Source organism: Centruroides vittatus, unplaced genomic scaffold, assembly GCF_030686945.1.
Source record: "Centruroides vittatus isolate TY-2023 unplaced genomic scaffold, ASM3068694v2 contig_7, whole genome shotgun sequence".
Taxonomy (NCBI): Eukaryota; Metazoa; Arthropoda; class Arachnida; order Scorpiones; family Buthidae; genus Centruroides; species Centruroides vittatus.
The window spans coordinates 860080-879033 of record NW_027122442.1 but is presented as its reverse complement, the minus strand read 5'-3'; the positions used below and the strand labels follow the sequence as shown (position 1 = coordinate 879033).

At 28.4% G+C, this 18954-nt stretch overlaps 1 protein-coding gene across 1 annotated transcript in view; it reads right to left on the bottom strand.

The window, feature by feature from the left end:
• Window positions 1–5071: 5071 nt before the first annotated feature.
• Window positions 5072–18954, bottom strand: part of CenG1A (Centaurin-gamma-1A) — a 121128-nt gene continuing 107245 nt past the window's right edge. The window contains exons 13-20 of the mRNA XM_067276506.1: window positions 17164–17237; window positions 16965–17042; window positions 16772–16865; window positions 15873–15990; window positions 13559–13663; window positions 12206–12290; window positions 9777–9947; window positions 5072–6615 (exon numbers count right to left, since the gene is read on the bottom strand). Of these exons, the coding sequence (XP_067132607.1) occupies window positions 6403–6615; window positions 9777–9947; window positions 12206–12290; window positions 13559–13663; window positions 15873–15990; window positions 16772–16865; window positions 16965–17042; window positions 17164–17237 (938 nt within the window). The 3' untranslated portion in view covers window positions 5072–6402. The remainder of the gene's footprint in view (window positions 6616–9776; window positions 9948–12205; window positions 12291–13558; window positions 13664–15872; window positions 15991–16771; window positions 16866–16964; window positions 17043–17163; window positions 17238–18954) is intronic.

The window sequence follows — 18954 nt, the reverse complement described above, 5'->3', positions numbered from 1 at the left end:
AAACTCCAGCAACTGTGTTGAACGATTAATCGGAGCTTCCCTAAGACAGTAACGAATTAACGATGAAGCGAAAGAATGGTAACTTTCACCATGTGAACTTTCCTATTGAAATACAATTAACTTATTTGGAGCTTTTAACATTAATACAAGTTTAGAAATTAATAATAGAAATTAAAGGTCAAGGTGATCGTGTGTCATATCTCGAATGGGGTCTGACTTAATATTTAAAGTTACGCAACTCTTTGCTAATTTATTATTATTATTATTAATGTACTGTAATTCAAATTCTCTTAACCTTGGTTTTTAAGACCTAAGTTAATTTTTATGGGAAAAAGCTGTATGTGGAAAAACTTATGTAATAAGTATGTTGTATGTTAATTTATTGTAAGATTTGCCTGCATTCATTTACTTCAGATTCTTTATTTTCTAAAATTTATCTACTGCTTAGAAGGAATGTTTCAAACGCTTTTTTTTTTTTTTTTTTACCTAACGAAAGGTTTAGTTTTCACGGTAATAAAGCGACGCATTTCTGAAGCATTAACCGTAAACGTTTATAAAAATTGCAAACAGAGAAAAACGCCGTTACTCCAACGTTACCAACCTTCGACACCACCCCACGACCAGCAAGAACATGCGAAATTTAAGTTTTAGACGTGAGGTCAAATTTTTGTAAGTTTCCGAAAATTCGTAAGGTCCTGTATAAATTTAAAGTGATCAACTTATAACATTTGTTGCTGTTACTGTAAATTTTAATTTTGTAATGATTTTTTGACCATAAAGCCCAATTCTGGCCCAATGGCCAAGAAAGTTTAGGTATCGGCCTACTGTTCTGGGTGACCTGGTATTCCGAACAATTCCCAGAAATTTTTCATAGGCGATGGTATGGCTATGTCGAGCCTCATCCTTCCTAATCCAGCTTCTCCCTTAGTGATGTAGGATGCATTGTCTGCCTACAATGCATCCTACATCACTAAGCATCTGTATAGCATGAATGTTTTCTACAAATAAAATGTTTGTTTTCTTGCAGAACACTCAAGTGCCAGTGGAGAGTTTTGGTACCAATTTTTATATCTTGGTTCATTGCAAAAGAAATACCAGAATATTAATTCAACTTTTAAACAAATTCTAACATTAAAACTAGAAGATTAAAATAATTTATGGCCAGGGCTCTGCATAAAGGCTTTAGGCTTTACTCAAAGATTGCACATTTAATCAAGTAAAATACCATAAAATTTATTTTTATGACACCATTTAGGGAATTCCAGAGTTAAATACACAGTATCTGTATGATGTAGCCTGTTTGTAATCACTTAATATAATACCAGATGCATGCAACCATGGCTGCTGTCATTAAGGGAGTGCATGTTTGTGACAAAGTTAGTGACATTAAACATTGATTACTGTTGTCACCAATTGCCTCATTTGACCTTCACAATTAAAACTGATTGATTGGATATGGAATGTTGACAAGTTCAAGCCTGTTGTCTTCAATATCACCTTAGTCTTGTATCTGTCTCGTGTCTTGTGATTTTCGTAACAATCAATTAAAATTATATATATGACTTTCAAGGGGACGGCTTTTCAAAATTTGCACAAAGGCAGCTCATATGCACCAGCAACCATATTTATGGCTATTCTATTATAGATTTTTCCTACTGTTTTCTTTTTGAATATATGTAAATGATCTATAAGGCAGTCTTTTGAAGTCGAAAGTGCTTTGTTTATTTTTTTTTAAACATTTTGATATATGTGCGAGTATAGTCAAATGGATTTATATATCCTCCAAGCTTGTAAACAATTTATATATTACAGAGAACTGTCTCAGATATACTATTCTGAAGAAATTGAATCCATGTTACTATTAGTGCTTTCACTTTATTACTAATATGAAAACTATATATATAAATTCAATTGCGAAAATGAATGAATGAATGTGGTTACCACAACTATAAAAAAAACAGAGCATTTAAAATTTAAACTTTTATTGTGCCTAAATTTATAAGCATTTCAAAATATCAATTCAAGATTTATTAATAAAGTTGATACTTAATACACTGATTTGAGAATGTATGATACAATAGTTTAAAAGACCAAACTGCTGCAAATCATTTTGTAACAAATCATCATTTATTACAAAATGATTTTGGCCATTCAATGGCTGTTCTCGGTCTGCAGTAAATATAAAATGAATGATATATGGAGAGTTTGATTCTAAAGTGAACCAAGTCTATGTAAGTAACAAACTGGCAAAAAATTTAGGCCCAAAGTATATACCAATTATAGGCCCATGTATTCAAATTGCTGGGTGAGGCAGTTAATATGGCAGTTAAAACCTGGAAGTCAGGAATATCCCAATGAGCCATTTAACTTAAAAAAAATCAAAATACACTAACAGGTACTAAGTATATTTAATGCACTGTGTAACGTATCATCTTTCCAAACATAAAATGCAAAAAAATTACAAATAACTTAAATATAATGTAGATAAAAAAAGAAATTTTAATTTGAACTCTGTTCAACTTTACAACTGAACCTTCCATGAACAAATTTAAAATCATTTGCTAAATTTTAGAATAAAGTTACCATGAAATAAATTAACTTTAAAATAATTTATAAAAGAAATGAACTTGCAATGAAAATATTAAAAACAATTTTCTTAATTTTATATTACAGTAGACCCCCTATAACACTGGTTCATGTAACACGGCAAAAAAATTGTGACCATGTTCATATAACACGCTAAAAGAGACTCGTATAACACGGTAAAACGTCATCGCCGACTCATGTCGTGACAGGATTGGTCGAATCTGGACCAATAGCAGATATTGTACAAACCGTTGAGTTTAAACGAGACTGGACCTACTAAAAAACATTTATTATTCAATGGCCATAAAAATTATATTTTTATTAATGATGTCTCCAAAGTTAAGTTATTTTTCTGCAAAAATTTCACTGATCAGGAAACACGCGCCCGCCATTCGATGAGCCGGTTCGCAACGAAAACAAGCTTAAGCAATGGTGTCGTTGAACGGTGCACACTCGGTAAGTAATCCTACAATTTTTTGTTTATAGGATAATTTATATGGATTATTCCCAAAAAATTATACGTGATTTGGAAATGTTGAGTCAAATTAGTCTAGAATCGATTAATTTTATGGAAGAAAACCTTTCAAACAGCCGTACCCCTAAACTGCACATGTGCCGGGCTGTGATTGGCTCATGTATTTAAGTGACTGGTACAACACGGCTTCATATAACACAGAACGGGGTATCTACCATGTTATAGGGGGGGGTCTACTGTATTAACCAAAATGTAAACATAATAAAATCAATTTTAAAACTTTAAAACCATGATAAAAACTACATAAAATTAACAAATTTCCTCCTAAATTTTCTTAAGAAAGAAATATTCCCAACAGAATTATTTAATCTGTTAAAACAGTTACAATGGAATTTTATTGTTACAAGAAGCTTCATGTATATTAACAACTAACTTGTTGGATAAAAATACACGTGTACAACTATTCTAATAATCTACTAGACAAAAAAAATTCTCATTTCTTTAAGACTGGTTTACAAAATAAACCATTTAATTGATATACAGATAATGAAGATGCACTTTAGGGGATGATTTCTGGATACTTATGATTTTTATTAATTTTCTAAAGAGTTTCTATTAAATAGGTTCTGCCGACAGATGTTCTTTTAAAAAGTTTAACTATATACATATACACACACACACATGCCTACTTTTCCAGCAAAAAGAATATAACTGCATGACAACACATCATCTAATGTAGAAATTAAAATTTATAGAATATGAAAAAGTTTTAAAATACCTGTTAGTAGCTTACCTCCAATCATTGAATGCTTATTAATGAAAAGTTTGCTGACTCTTAAAGTTTGTAAATTGTGTTTAATAGTGTAATGGGAAACAGTAGTCTGTCATCTGTTTGATTTAAAACATCCTTTAAAATTTTTTATGAATGAATTTGTAGAGGGATAAATCAAGTACAGTGGAATCTCGGTATACGTCTGCTTTAGAATATGTCCAATTTGGAATACGTCGTGTTTGGACGAAACAAATTTTGCTCGGTATACGATTTAATTCAATTATACGTGCCATCTATGAACAAGTAGCACTATCGGTGTACTAGACCAGACTAGACGTTCGCAATTCCATGGTTTATAACATTGTTAAATTTCTTCCGATTTTAATTTGTAAGTAAAATTTTATTATTTTTATTAATCATGAATTGCAAAACGGCAAATGAAAAGCAACAGAAAACTAAACAAATGACTAGAATCACAATGGAACTGAAAAAAAGAGATTGTTGAGAAATATGAAGGTGCATGGGTGTTCGAGATTTAACTGTTGCCAAACGTATTCCGAGAACAACGATACATGAAAAATAAAGACATCATTAAATCTGCTAACGTTGCAAAAGGGGTTTAATCAATTTCTAAACAGATTATTAGTATTAAGGAGAGTTTGATTTGATTTTGATTTAATGATTTGAATATCATCATACAGTATACTGTAATAACTTTAATAATCTATAATAAAATTTATTTTTTTATTAATGTGCTCAAACAGTGTTTAAAATTATTTTACAACTCCATTAATATATCACATCAAGAGGTTTTTTTTTTAACATGAGAACGGATTAATCATTTTTACATTACTTCTTATGGAAAAGGTTGGTTTGGTATACGTCCCATTCGGTATAAGTCCAAACATCAGGAACGGATTAAGGTCGTATACTGAGGTTCCACTGTATTTCACTTCCAAAATATTTAAAAATTACCAGAAAAAAGTTTGTAATAAAAATTTTTCATATTTAGAAATACCATTTCTTTTTAAATTAAAATTCTGATGTATGAATTATGCACTAATTTTAATATCTGTATAATAATCAAACTTATGTAATTGTTGTTATATAGCGTAACAGTGATTATTCAGTTTCTTAAGTGATAACATAATTTTTAATTATAAATTAATAATTACAGTTTTTCTGCATTTAATATTCTGTAATTGTAAATAAAACAATAAAGATACAAGGAAAACATCCAGTATTTAGTACATTTATTTGAAAAAAAAAAGAAAAAATAATATAATTTGTAACATTGAAATGACATGTACACAATAACAAGGTGCAATTATTATACAAATTACAAAACCAAACACACATCATACAGATTAAACTAATTTGTACAAAAGCACACAGTGAGAACATGAATTGATTATAACATGATGTATGCTGCAAGTTCGTAACATTGTGGTCCCCTTTACATAAACTGGGGAAGACTAGATGAAGAAATGTAATAGAAAGAATGAAAATAATATATTATTCTATATATTATAATTACATATTTACAAAAAACTGCAGAGTTTTTCTTTCCTCAAAAAAAAACTCTTTCTGGCAAAAGTAAATTATACAAATTGTAGAATTTCATCATATATAATATTTCTTTTTGATCAGCTCAATGTGTATTTAATTTAACAGATCATTGACTTTTCTTATACGTCATGTTAGACAACTAGCTTTCTATTTTTCATTGATTATTATAAATATTTATTTTCTGTACAAATAATACAAATTCTGTACAAGTGCAGGTATTTGGAGACAAATTTGCAAAATCTTAAGAAATTATCATTTTCTTATTTTTGGAATAAATTTTCAAACTCTTAGTAAGTTTAGTACATTTTATAATTTTGTAAAGAGAAAAATTATGTTTTAATACATGGCTTTTTATAAATAACGCTCATATTAGAAGATAACTGGCAGTGTAAAATCTAAGATTTTTTTTTCCAAATATAATCAATTGATGAGCGATCTGGACTAAAGGCAATAGTTAAGAAGCAATTATTTGCTAAAATATCTTTATATCTCGAATAAAAGGACCAGCAAGGCTTACCCTGTTACGCTTTGAGAAGTTTTTTTTTTTTTTTTTTAAATATCGGTTCAATTTGAACATTATATAGATTGTCTATCGAAAATTTAAATAATGTCCGACTTTTGTAAAGGAGAGGAAAAAATATATGTAAAAAATCCTAAAATATAATTTGATTAATTCAGAGATAAAATTTATGTTTAGGGTGGGAAGATTTTCATCACTATAAATATTTCTGATCACAGTATACAAAGGTTGGCAGCAATTCTAAATGATATAGAAATTTTTCTGTAATAAAATTCAGTCAAAATTGCACATTAATATCTCCTACTTGCAAAAAATATTTATATAAGCTGCCTTTTTAAAAGCATTAATACTATCTTGTGTTGAGAAAATAAAAACTCATCTCTATACATTTTTGGCATTAGATATGTGCTGGTATGGTTAATGTACTTCTCAAGCTTTCCCTTTCTCCAGAATGTTATTATTTGGCCACAGTTACTGACTTTATATAATACTAGCAGGCAATTTATCAAATACTTCTGAAGATTTTTGGGAGAGACTACCTCTTCTTTTTGGCATGGTGTTTGAAGTGTGAACGACAGTATCTGGACATCCGTTGTTTCTCAGTAGATCTTGAATCTCTTGTGAGCCTGCATTCTTTGCATAGACCATAGGACTCCTACCATCAGAATCTATAGCTTTCACATTAGCGTTATACTGTCAGAATAAAAAAAACACACATATATATATATACATAAACTTTTTTTTTTAACATATTAACTGCAAAGTGTTTTCCCTTTTTGTGATGCTACATAAACTGTCAACTATTAAATAAATATTCACTCAGATCATATGATCAGGGCCAGTACTACCATATAGGTAAACTAGGCAACTGCATAGGGCACAAGCGATGAAGGGATGCAAAACTCCAAGATATGCTTTATTCATACTTTACTAAAATAACAAAATTGTGACATATGATTTAAGTATTGATTCTTTTTCCTTATCCTTCATAATATTTTTACTATTTAACTCTTGGTTCTTTTTTTGTTCCATAACTAAATGATTTGATTGATTGTTTGATTAATGCAATGCAATATGTGGGCGATGCCTTTCAGGAGAACTTTCTTCACATGAGAGGAGTAATGTTCATTTAGAAAACTATCAAACTTGGAAATAACTTGAATTACGATTAATCACAGAATAATTTCAATCAGCAAACAATCGGAGAAGAAGAATACTTGGAGTCAAATACTGGAACAGTTGACTGTTTTAGTTGAAGTACTTGGCACACACAATCTTGCATTTCACAGTACTAATGAAAAGTTGTATATTGCCAGTAACAGTAATTTTTTGAAGTTTGTTGAATATTTAGCTCACTTTTATCCTGTAGAAAAGAACTTGTACATTGAGCCAACAGTCAAGAAAGAATGATCCATTATTTAAGAAAAGATATTCAAAATGAGTTTATACAAATCTTGACAAATGCTATAAAAAATAATATCTTATCCCTTGTAAAATTGGCAAATTATTATTTAGTCAACTTGGATGCAGTCCAGACGTTAACCATATTGAACAGCTGACAATGATTGTACATTTTGTTGATATTGTCATTCCATCAGATACTATTACCTCAGATTTGGACATAACTAAGAGAAATTTTTAGGATTTGTTCCTCTAGCAAAAACTACAGGTTCATTCATAACAAACTTTAATTGAACATCTAAGGCAACTGGAATTACCAACCAAGAATCTCTGTGGTCAAGAATATGATAACGAAAGTAACATGAAGATGATGGCAAAGAAAATGATATTCAAAAGATGGTTCTAGATGTAAATCCTCGGGCCTTCTTTATTCTTTATAGTTCACACTCTTTAAATTTAGTGGTCAATGATGCTTCCAGGTGTTGTTTAGATATAAGTCTGTTGAATTAAAGTAATGAAACTGATTGTAACTATTTCTCTGCATCTACTTGTCATTGGCAAATTCTTTCTACTTGTATCTTGGATTTGAGTATTAAACTGTTGAGTAACACAAAATGGGAGAGCTGTATTGACACTTTAAACCACTAAGGTACCATCTTTTTGGTATACATGATGCACTCATGCAAATTTTTGATGACCTGAGATTAAATAATTCAACTAGAAATACTACCTGACATGAAGCAAAAGTCTTTGTTGATTCTATTTGTAAATTTAAGTTCATTGTATCCCTTTTCACATGGTACAACATACTTTATGAGATAAATACTTCAAGTAAAATAATATAGAAAAGAGAGACTGATTTAAATTCAGTTACGAAGCAACTACAAGTAACCAAGACTACCTTCTAGAATGTAGAACTTGATAAGAGTTTTGACTAATGCTGTTGAAATTGCAGAAGAACTGGAGATTCAACTGAATTTTGAAATACAAAGAAACAAAGAGAAAACAAAGTTGACAGTTCAAATATGAATGTCAAGATGAGGCTTTGCAAAATTCTCAGCAGAAATTCAAAATAAGATTTTACTATTGTGTCTTAGATATGGCTATACAGTCAATTGAGAGGTTTCAAACAACTACAGCAGCATAACATTCTTTTTGGATATCTTTATGATATATATAATATCACTGAAAAAACAACTGCTGATGTACTAAATAATTGCAAAAATCTTGAAAATGTTTTGACTCAATTCTAATAAAGATATTGATGCTGAGGATCTCATCAGTAGCTCGAAGACTTCCAAAATCCATGCCACCATAAGTACAAGCAGTCCTCTACTTACAAACATTCGACTTACGAACTTTTGAAGTTACGAACAAAGCCGACAGATGGCGGGTTAACATGAGCGTGAGAGGTAGGTGAGAGGCTCTTAGTTTGGATTGTAGTCGTGTGTGGTGTCATTTGTTTACTATTAAAGTGCAGTTGGTTATTTTTTATGTACAGTCAAGTTTATTTTTGAACTTTTATGTTAAAACCATTTACAGTACATACATATGTATATTTGTAGTTGTTTTAAATGAGTAATTTTAATAAATAATGTACATGTGATTGATTTGAATTTATACTTCCCTTTAACAATTTTAATTCAACATTATTCAAGTAGCCTAAACATTACATAATTGTAAAAACAACATTGTATTTGAGTTTTTGCGCCAAACATAGTCTTTTCGAGTTACGAACTTTTCGACTTGCGAACGGCTGCTACAAACGGATTAAGTTCATAAGTAGAGGACTTACTGTACTACTATTCTTTGTACAGTTTGTCATAAAGTATGTTAGTACAGCAAAAGCTTGTCAACTGCATACTCAATGCTTTTGTTGCACTAAGAATTCTCCTGACACTTCCAGTTTCAGTAGCAAGAGGAGAACATAATTTCTCGCAGTCAAAACTTGTTAAAACATACTTGTTAACAGGTTAACAGATTTGGCAACAATCTGTTAACCAATCTGTAACCTGTTAACATCAATGACCCAAAACAGGTTAACAGATTTGGCAACAATTTCAAACAGCCACGAGCAAACTTCTAAACTAGATTTAAAGGAACTAGTAGAAAAATTTGCAAAATTGAAAGCAAAAAAAATTAAAATTTGATTTTCATACATTATACATATTGTATATTACTTTGTATATTATAAAATTAACAAAGCATGCCAAAGTAATAGATATTTTTCAAAATATAACAGTATAAAAAATGTGTGAAATAAAGAGCCATCTGTAAACCTTGCCTAGGGTGCAAAATACCCTGGTGCTGGCCCTGCACATGATAGTCTGACTTTTGAATATATATATGGTTATTACTGTGTGTATAGCAGTTAACATGTTATATTTATTTAATTTTTCATGTATCAATTGATTAAAGACCATTAAAAATGTGTGTGTGCGTGTAACACTTACCCAAATTAATAGTTGACAAATTGCCAAATTTCCAAGAGCAGCTGCTAAATGAAGAGGTAAGCGCATATCTCTGGGACTAACAGGAACATTGACTTGGTCAGGACTTGTTACGTGAGCAAGGACTAAGGCTACACTTTTAATATCCGACTTGCAGACTGAATCAATCAATTGCTGCAAAAATGTAAAATTAAACTCATTCAGATAATAATAATGTATTACTGTTAACTATTACATCAGTTTATATTAAAAGTTAAAACCTAAAATTATATGAAAAATCATAATAAATAGATTACATTTAGAAGCATAAAGAAATATCTCCTTGCAGTTTCCATGGAGTATGAAAGAAGAAAGAATCTGACATAAAAAATTAATTATCACACAAAACTTTAAAAGAACTGTATTGCATTAATAAGGTTTTCAAAACCTTAATTAATGCTGGAAAAAATATCACAGTACTGATTAACATTTTCCCACATTAATGATTTTTAAATTTAAATAATGATTTAGCAGCTCAGGGAAATGACTATAATAATCTTGAATGAGTTCAAAAAAATTGCTTGCTGTCCATAAGTGCCTTGCTTATTGGCATCTGGATTGACTGATGCATGTTAAAAAATTGAGCTATCATCCACAACCTCTGACATATGTTGCAAGTGTATTTATAACCTATAAACAAATACTAGAATAAGAAAATTGTCTTAATTTCTACTTACTCAGTTTTCTGCAAAATTAAGATGCATGCATATTCTTGTGAAGATTGTGTGTGTGTGTCTTTGCAACTAAAAATATGCAGGGGGGAGGAGAATGTAGCAAACTCAAAATTGTGTCTTAACTTTGCCAAGGAACATTTCTTGAACAAGAAATATTACACTTTAGTTCAACAATTCGTTTTTGTTCTTTAATTCTAACTTGTAAATTTCTCTTTCTCATTTATAAAAGTATGGATCGTGGCATATGCATGTGCAAACAAACATTAGATTTCCTTTAAATATCTTCTAACTTTAACTGCTTTTTGTTATTCTCTATTAGTCTTTGTTTTAAACAATGTTTAATCTCTGGTACTAATTGTATTTTAAATTCTGTTGTTATACTTTTTATTTTTTCAAATAACCCTTTATAATTAGTAATCAATACCTATTTGCATTCTAATAGTTTTCTATTATTATTGATGTCATTTTTCTTTTATTTTCTCCTTTAGTCCATTTATTTAGTAATTTTTAAAATAGTAACACAAAACTGTTGTTTTGAATAATTCATCTATCTTATTACATTAGAGTAGAAGTAGTCTAACATGAATATTAAAAATTATCAGTTAAGAATGTTCAAAAACGATTGCAAAAAATTGAATCTGATTAAACAACTTCTAAAATAAATGACAATATTTCCATATGCTCTAACTGCTTTGTTGTTCTTTCTTTGAGTACAAAAATGTGCCAGTAAACTTCAGCAAAATGTGTCAAAATATTTTTATTCTTCATAAAGTTGTTATAAATTTAATGGATCAACATAAAAAGTTTTTTAATATAAATGAAAGAAACAATAAAATGGTTTTCACCTATTATTATATATATATGTGTTACTAAAGTTTAATTTTTTTAAACAAAAAACGTAACTGATACATTAGGATTCCACAAAAAAAAAAAAAAAAAAAAAAATGAAGTTATTAGTTTTTAAAAATCACAAATCCTAAAATTTTGAAATGTTTTCAGAGTTTCCTCTTGTCTTAAAAACATACTATGGTATAAAAACTACAGAAAAATATTTTGTTATTTTTTCAAAGTACGTTATGAACAAAATACAAGATATTTTATCACAAAATTTTCTTAATATATGCAAATCATTCCAAAAATCTCAAGCTTCTGTGCATGTAAAAAAGGACCCTATGTAAAAATTTCAACCAACCAAGAATAAAAATAGCTGTTAGTTGCAAACATGTATAAAATATTTTGTCAAGTTTTAAAAGCTTAAAAGAATTGCCAGAACTCAAGCTGATTTTTCCCTAGGAATCAATCTTCAATCAGAAATTTTCCAGGATTCTGAGAATTGGGTTTCAGGGATTCCTGTATCAGAAACCCTATTTAATATCTTATGTATTACTAAGATGATATTAGTTATCTTTTTATAAATAATGCACAAAAATAAAAAAAAATAGTTATGTATATTCTATTTATTAGAGAAATGTATATATAATTGTTTATATATACAAGTATATAAGAATAAGGCATGCATCACAACAAATTAGATAGTGTTACCAATCACTTATCACCACATTTAAAAGAAAGAAATTTCTGCAAACAACTTTTTTTGAAAGATTGCAAAAAATAAATATATAATTGGCTTAATATCTTTTATCATTAAGTTCTTACTTTATTAAAGCATTTACAATTTGCTATTTAAATTTTTTTTTTTTTTTTAAAGTAAAATCTCACCTGTCCAATTGTCATAGAAGAATTTGTTGATGCTAAGAATTCTTTTAATTCATATTTAGATCTTATCCACCTTTCTTTTTCTTCTCTATAATTTTGATAACTTTTATTAAACATTCATTATAATATTTTAATTATATTTTATTAATTACTAAATATTACATATTGCAATTTATAAAGATATTAGTAGTCAGGAAGCAAGAAAAGTTAACTCTTTACTCATTTCTTCATTATGTCAGGCTTTAAATCTTATTTCACTGATAAAAACAAAATACTTATTCTTTTTGTTTAATTCATAAATATCAAATGTTTAATAATAGAATGAATATAAATTTTTAATATGCATTGAATCAAATGTAAATAGCTGTCTTCATAAATCAAAAACTGTTACACAAATATATAAACAGCATTTATTAAAAATACAGAATTATGATAAATTATTATTTACTGTAAAATAATTTCAAAAACAGAAGAATAAATATGCTTTACTTTAGAAAGTTTTATACACTAAATTCAAATATAAGAAAATCATAACAATAAAAGTATTAATTAAGCAAGAAAGGAAAAATTTATTAAAAATTTTGAAACCTAAAAAAATTGAGTTTCTAAAAACTGATTTGAAAATATTTAAGAATAAACATTTTCAAATCAAATACTATCAGTTTGATTTACAATGGTCCAAATTATGACAATTTGAAAAAGAAAAAAAAAAAAATTCATAAAATAGAAAAATTGGTATAAAATTTTCTGAAAATACTTAATGCTAATAATGTAAGTTTTTCAACAGATGTTAAACCACTATCAAATAAGAACAACAAAAAGGCTTGGAAATGGCTATTACAACACAAGGAACTCAACATTAATTTAATTTGTACTGTAATTGTTCAAAAATGTGTATTTATGTAAAAGATACACACTTTTATATAGTTGTAATTATTGAAATAATAATATAACTTATACACAAATATTTGGAGACAAACATAAATCATTCAACTACATTATAACTAAACTAGGATATCTAGGAACTAAAAAATCATAGTTAAAAAACCATAAGTTATAACTTATGATTTTTAGTGCTTGGATGTTCTAACTGTAATTATATTTCATTTACAACAGTTCCTCAAGGAAGATATTGTCAATGGATTATACCTCTAGATATAAGTCCCTGATTAGTATTGCATAACACCAATCATGGGCTGCCAATATATGTAAAGCTTAACGAATTACCAAGTCATTAATTGTTAGAATTTGTCTCATAGTATTTATAACCAAACAAGCAAAGTTTCAAAATTCACAGTTCAAAATTTTTTTCCTAATTGTTTCAAAATGTGTGAATAAAAAACTTTCATAACTTACCGGCTAGAATTTGGAGTAGGCTTGGCTCTTCCACGAATGTTCCCTTCCCATATACTGTTAGCTATAGTATTACCTAATGACATCATGACACTGATATGTTCGGGCCTGTAATACATTATTCAATTTAAAATTTTTTTTTAAATTTACACAAAAAAGTAATTTATAATAAATTTTAAATAAACTTTCTTAAATTAAATATTTGAATGAATATTATATATGTATACTATACAATATATTCAAGATGACAAATGAATGCTGGAATATCAACTGGGTCATATTAAGGTCTTAATATAGCCTAACAGATAATCTGACAATTGTTTGGCATATTGATTTTTTTACTCAGTTTTAGAACAGAAATCAATTCAGACATAAAAAACGTATGAACAGAATTCAAAATCTCTTTCTAATAAACCAACAAATCCAACTGATCTCTTCTAAAAAGGTTCATTGATATATTTGTTTGCACACAATCACAATAAATGACACTTTTATAATTTATGAAAACCATTCTGTTAAAATAGATTAATAAGAACATTCAAGGTTTTTTAAAAAGAAAAATGTCCACTTAAACCAAACACTATAAAATCATAAAGCACAACAATGTATTTATGAATATTAATGCAAATTACTACAATGTTTATAAAAAAATTAAAGATTTTAAATATTAAAACAACGTTTGACAAGTATTTTACTTCATACAATTTCTGCATAGTCAAATGCAGTGGGTGATTGGTTAACAAACATAATCTGTTCCAAGACTTTGTTCACTATCCAAATTATTAACCAATTATCAATTTACCACTGGTTTTTATGGAAATTTGATTAATTCGTTCTGGAGACCCCCAAAAATAAAAAATATATACTTTCTTACGAGATTTATTTATATGTAATAGTAAAAATACATATATACACAGTCTTGTATTTTTATTAGTCATGTTTTTTCATTTGTGGGGTTAAAGAATCTGTCCAGTGTCAATTGCTTCTCTCTCTTCTTCAGGATTTTTCAGAATTAATTAATAGCATTGTAATTGTAGAGATCCATGAGCCTATTAATCTCAACCTGGTTTGGATGCCATTCTAAAACCATTGTTCCGACATCTTCCCACTTTTTTAAAAGATGTTTAAGAGCAGATATCAGCATTAATCCTCTTTTTCAGAAGAAAACATATTTCATCGAGTTTCTTGGTATTCTTCATTCAAGAGTTCTTGGCATTCTTCTGTCGTCAGATCAGTTTCAGGTTCCAGTATGAGCTATTCAATGCTCTTTATTTCTCAGATGTGATTTTTGTTACTCCTTTAGCAGCTTGAATCATCCTAATTATACTGTATCTTTCTTAGATAAGATTGAACTGCAGCCTACTGTAAACCTGTTCAAGCCATACTGCCCAGCAACATCAGAATCACCTGACCACTCTATACCTTTGTTATTATACTCTCACCTTTCGGAAATAAAAATCCACGCAATACTTAATGAGTGCCCACCTAACAGTCTCGCGAATACTACAAAAGAGTTGTTTCTGTCAGAAAAATAAAAAGCTGGAATTACAATAGAGAGTTTCAAAGTTTGGAGGAATACTATCCGATCAGTATATACTGGGTTGAGCGTCAGTGTCGACATCTCCTACACTCCAAAAAGTTTTGAATTGTTGTCTGAAGACAAGGGAAGACCAATTGGTATTCATTATTTTACGTCGCTTCTTTGTGTTTGTTCTGTGAGGTGTTCGTTGTCTGCACATAAAAATCTTTTGCGAAAGTGTTCATTATCCGATTTGTTTGTTAACCGATCACCCACTGTACATTTTATATAAAACTGGGCAAGAGAGAGAAAATTACATTAATTTCTAAAACCAGCACAATTTAACTCAAAACAATAATTCTAACAACATTTTTGTCTGTAACAAGCATCTGCTGGGAGAAATAGTTTTTCTAGTTTTTGAAGAGTAGTTGGCTGAAGATGGCTTTGTGGCCAAGTCCTATTGTATATCTGTTCTAAATTTATGCAGAACATCAGCTAAGTTATGTTTTCTATTTTCATTTAGCTCTGCTTTCTACATATTTTATCTAAAGGTGTCTGTTACAAATGAAAACATTAGTAAAATTACTATTTTGAGTTAAATTGTGCCATTTTTGAATGTTGTCTTCATTTATGAGAGTTCTTCCAGTTTTTTAAGAGTAACTAATTTGTTTAAAAAGGTAGATATATTACTTATTGTATTAAATTTTATAAATAAAATAGTTTGATGAAAGAAAATTTTAGTATTACAAAATATTGTCCTCCCTTTAAATACCTTAAAAATTTCAAACTTATACTTACGGCCATTCATCTAAATCTAATGATCTAATCCTAGATATATGAGATCCTAAATTACGATGAGTTCCTGAACATTCAATGCATAATAATGCTCCAATGTTCAAACTGGCCCAATCTGGATCTAAAACAAATGTATCTTATGATCAAATAAATATTAATAATGAAAAAATTTATAAAATAGGTTTTTGTAATCTAGAACCTATTTGATAAATTTTAAAAACCTTTAAAAATAAATACATGTACAAATTTTTAGAAGTTTTAAATTTGTCCTTGACAAATATCATAAAATGATGTTATAATTACATTCAGCTGTTAAAAAAGCCAATGCAAATTTCATAAAGGATATTCATGATCTATAGCTTTTCTTGCTATGCTGGGTTTCACAGTTTTCTTAAAAGTCACAAAAGCATCACTTCTCTTAATCTTGATTTTGTTAATATAGGTTCTATGGCAAAAGCATCAACTTAAAGGAAAGCTGTCTTTGAGCAGCTGTATTTTTAAACTTATAGAAATGGTACAAAATAACTCTCTTAAAAAGATATCGTCGTCAATCAATAAATGTTTAATAAAAATAAAATGATAATTTCAACACTTGTAGTTGACAAGGCTGAAAAGTTTTAGATTTATTACTTTTCTGAAACTGTCCAGCCTGCATGTTTGTTCATGATTAACAGCTTTTGTATAATCAGCTTTTCTAAAAGCAAGAAAAGCTCCCATTGCAAATACCCCTATAATGTGAAATTAATGCCTTGAAAAATCCATTTCACAATAAATGCAAAAGTATTTTCTGCCAAGTAATTCCTGCCAGAACATGCGAATAATAATAACTAATTTAGTCTTACTTAATACTTAATAATTTTTCAAGATTATAATAGATTCTGAGAGAATTAAATAAAACTTACTGGGTGCATCACAGTCAGCACAATTAGTATTTCCTGGTATGCTTGTCCGAATAGCTTGAATTGATGCAGTATCAACCAGATTATTAAGACGTGTCTATTTTCAAATAAGTTTTATTATAGATATTATTTTCATCTAATAAATTATTATTGTTTTTAAAAAATTATAAATGGTTGTAATTTTGTAATTTCATACCTTTGACTTACTACTTTCGTTACCCTGCAAACTGTTGAGAATTTGTTGTTCAATGGCACTCACCCAAGCTTCTCTATCCTGTTTGAAATAAAAATGCATTAATTATTTTAATTAATAGATACATCCAAAACAAACTGATATAATAATTAGGTATATTATTTCTTTATTCAATAAGAAAAGTATTTAAATTTATACTAACGTCAGTACTAGTAGCTTCAAAATGCCACTGCTTATTGTCAAGTGAAACAATGATGAATTCATAGCCATCAGAATCTATTGAAAATGTAAACATATAAATTTTCAACAACCATAACTAAATATCAAAGATAAAAAATGCCAATTTAAAGAAAAAGTGTAACAAATAAAATACATTTTACTTCTGTAAAGCAATACTTTTATTTGAAGAATAATAATTATTAAATATAATAATCAATCAGATTAAGTAAATATTTTTATAAACTTTATTAATACATTTAATAAGTAAGTAATTATAAGAACAAAGTAATAAAAAAAAATTATCTTCTAATTCAGAATACTGGCTTTGACAAAGCCAGATTATAAACTTTGCCAGTTTTATTTATAAACTTAAATTTAAAAAAAAATACAAATATTGTACTTGTTTTATTACTTTTTCCCTTTAATCAACAAATTAGTAAATATTTTAATTTTATAAATGATTAAAATATTATTAAACAATCTAACAAACTGAATGTTTACCAAGTACACAAAATATATGAAGATAATGTAGTGACATTAATATAATTAAAATATATAAATTCACTTTTCTTAACATACCAATTTTTGTTACATTGACAATATATTTATAATATGTATATGAAAATAAAATGAAAAATAAATAATTGATAAAAGATGTTAGTAGTAACTTAAACTAACCTAATAAATGACAAATGAAGACAATTATTGTCATTAGTATAAGGAAAAACTGTTACAAAGTCTACAGAAAACTCACTGCTATCAATACATACAGACACATCACTAAGTGATACATACAGATACAGAATCTATTTTGTTCAAATCTTTAATAGAGAAAGCTATCCTATACTTAACAAAAGAAGGCAAAAACAGTTAAATCTAATACACGAAAAAAAAAAAGTATTTTGATAACCACTATCTGATCTTTAATCTAATAAAGAAACTTTAATTCTCTGGTTCTAGTCTCAATATTTAGATCAAAGAAATAAGTGAACAACCATGGTAACAATCATAGATCAAACATTTGTAAAGTAACCAAAAACATTAGTTCCTAGAAATACAATAAGAATAGCAACCATTAGGAAGTTTACAATGTACTGTTCATTAAAAATAAAGAATAAAATTGCATAAAAATATGCACACACTTTATATAGGTAGTATATACAAGAAGTAGGAAAAAAGAATTTAACATAGGAACTGGTCTCAGAACAGAAAACGACTTCAAAATATGGGTTTTGTTTCATTTGTTGTTATAATTTAGTTTGAGAACATTTTCTTTTGTTTAAAGGATAAAACTCCACTCTCCATTGTCCAAAATAAACTGAAAACAGGAATGTGTGAGAAATTGACATGGACAAACAAAAACACTAAAGTAAGGAAGGCTAGAATTGAGCCAAAGAAGATCATTACCTAATTCAAAATACCAACCAGCAGAACACAACAAAAAGTAATAAACATCTCAACAAAGTATCTTATAAAGTAACATACAATGCCTTGGGAGTTCTAACGTAGAGCAGTTACATGGCTTGTTGCTGGTGATACAAAGCTTCTCTATCAATGGATGGAGGAATTGAGTTTCTGCATAAATGGGCTCAAACACAAAAGGCTACCCTAGATAACTCAATTGCATGTTTGACCTACTTTACATCTTTCTAGATGCAACAAACTAACATCCTCAACATGGCCTCAATATAATAGATTCAAGTACTCACAAAAGAGTAGAATCACATAGATCCCTGGCTTTTCTAGTAAACTGTAAGGATTCCTATCATTGCAC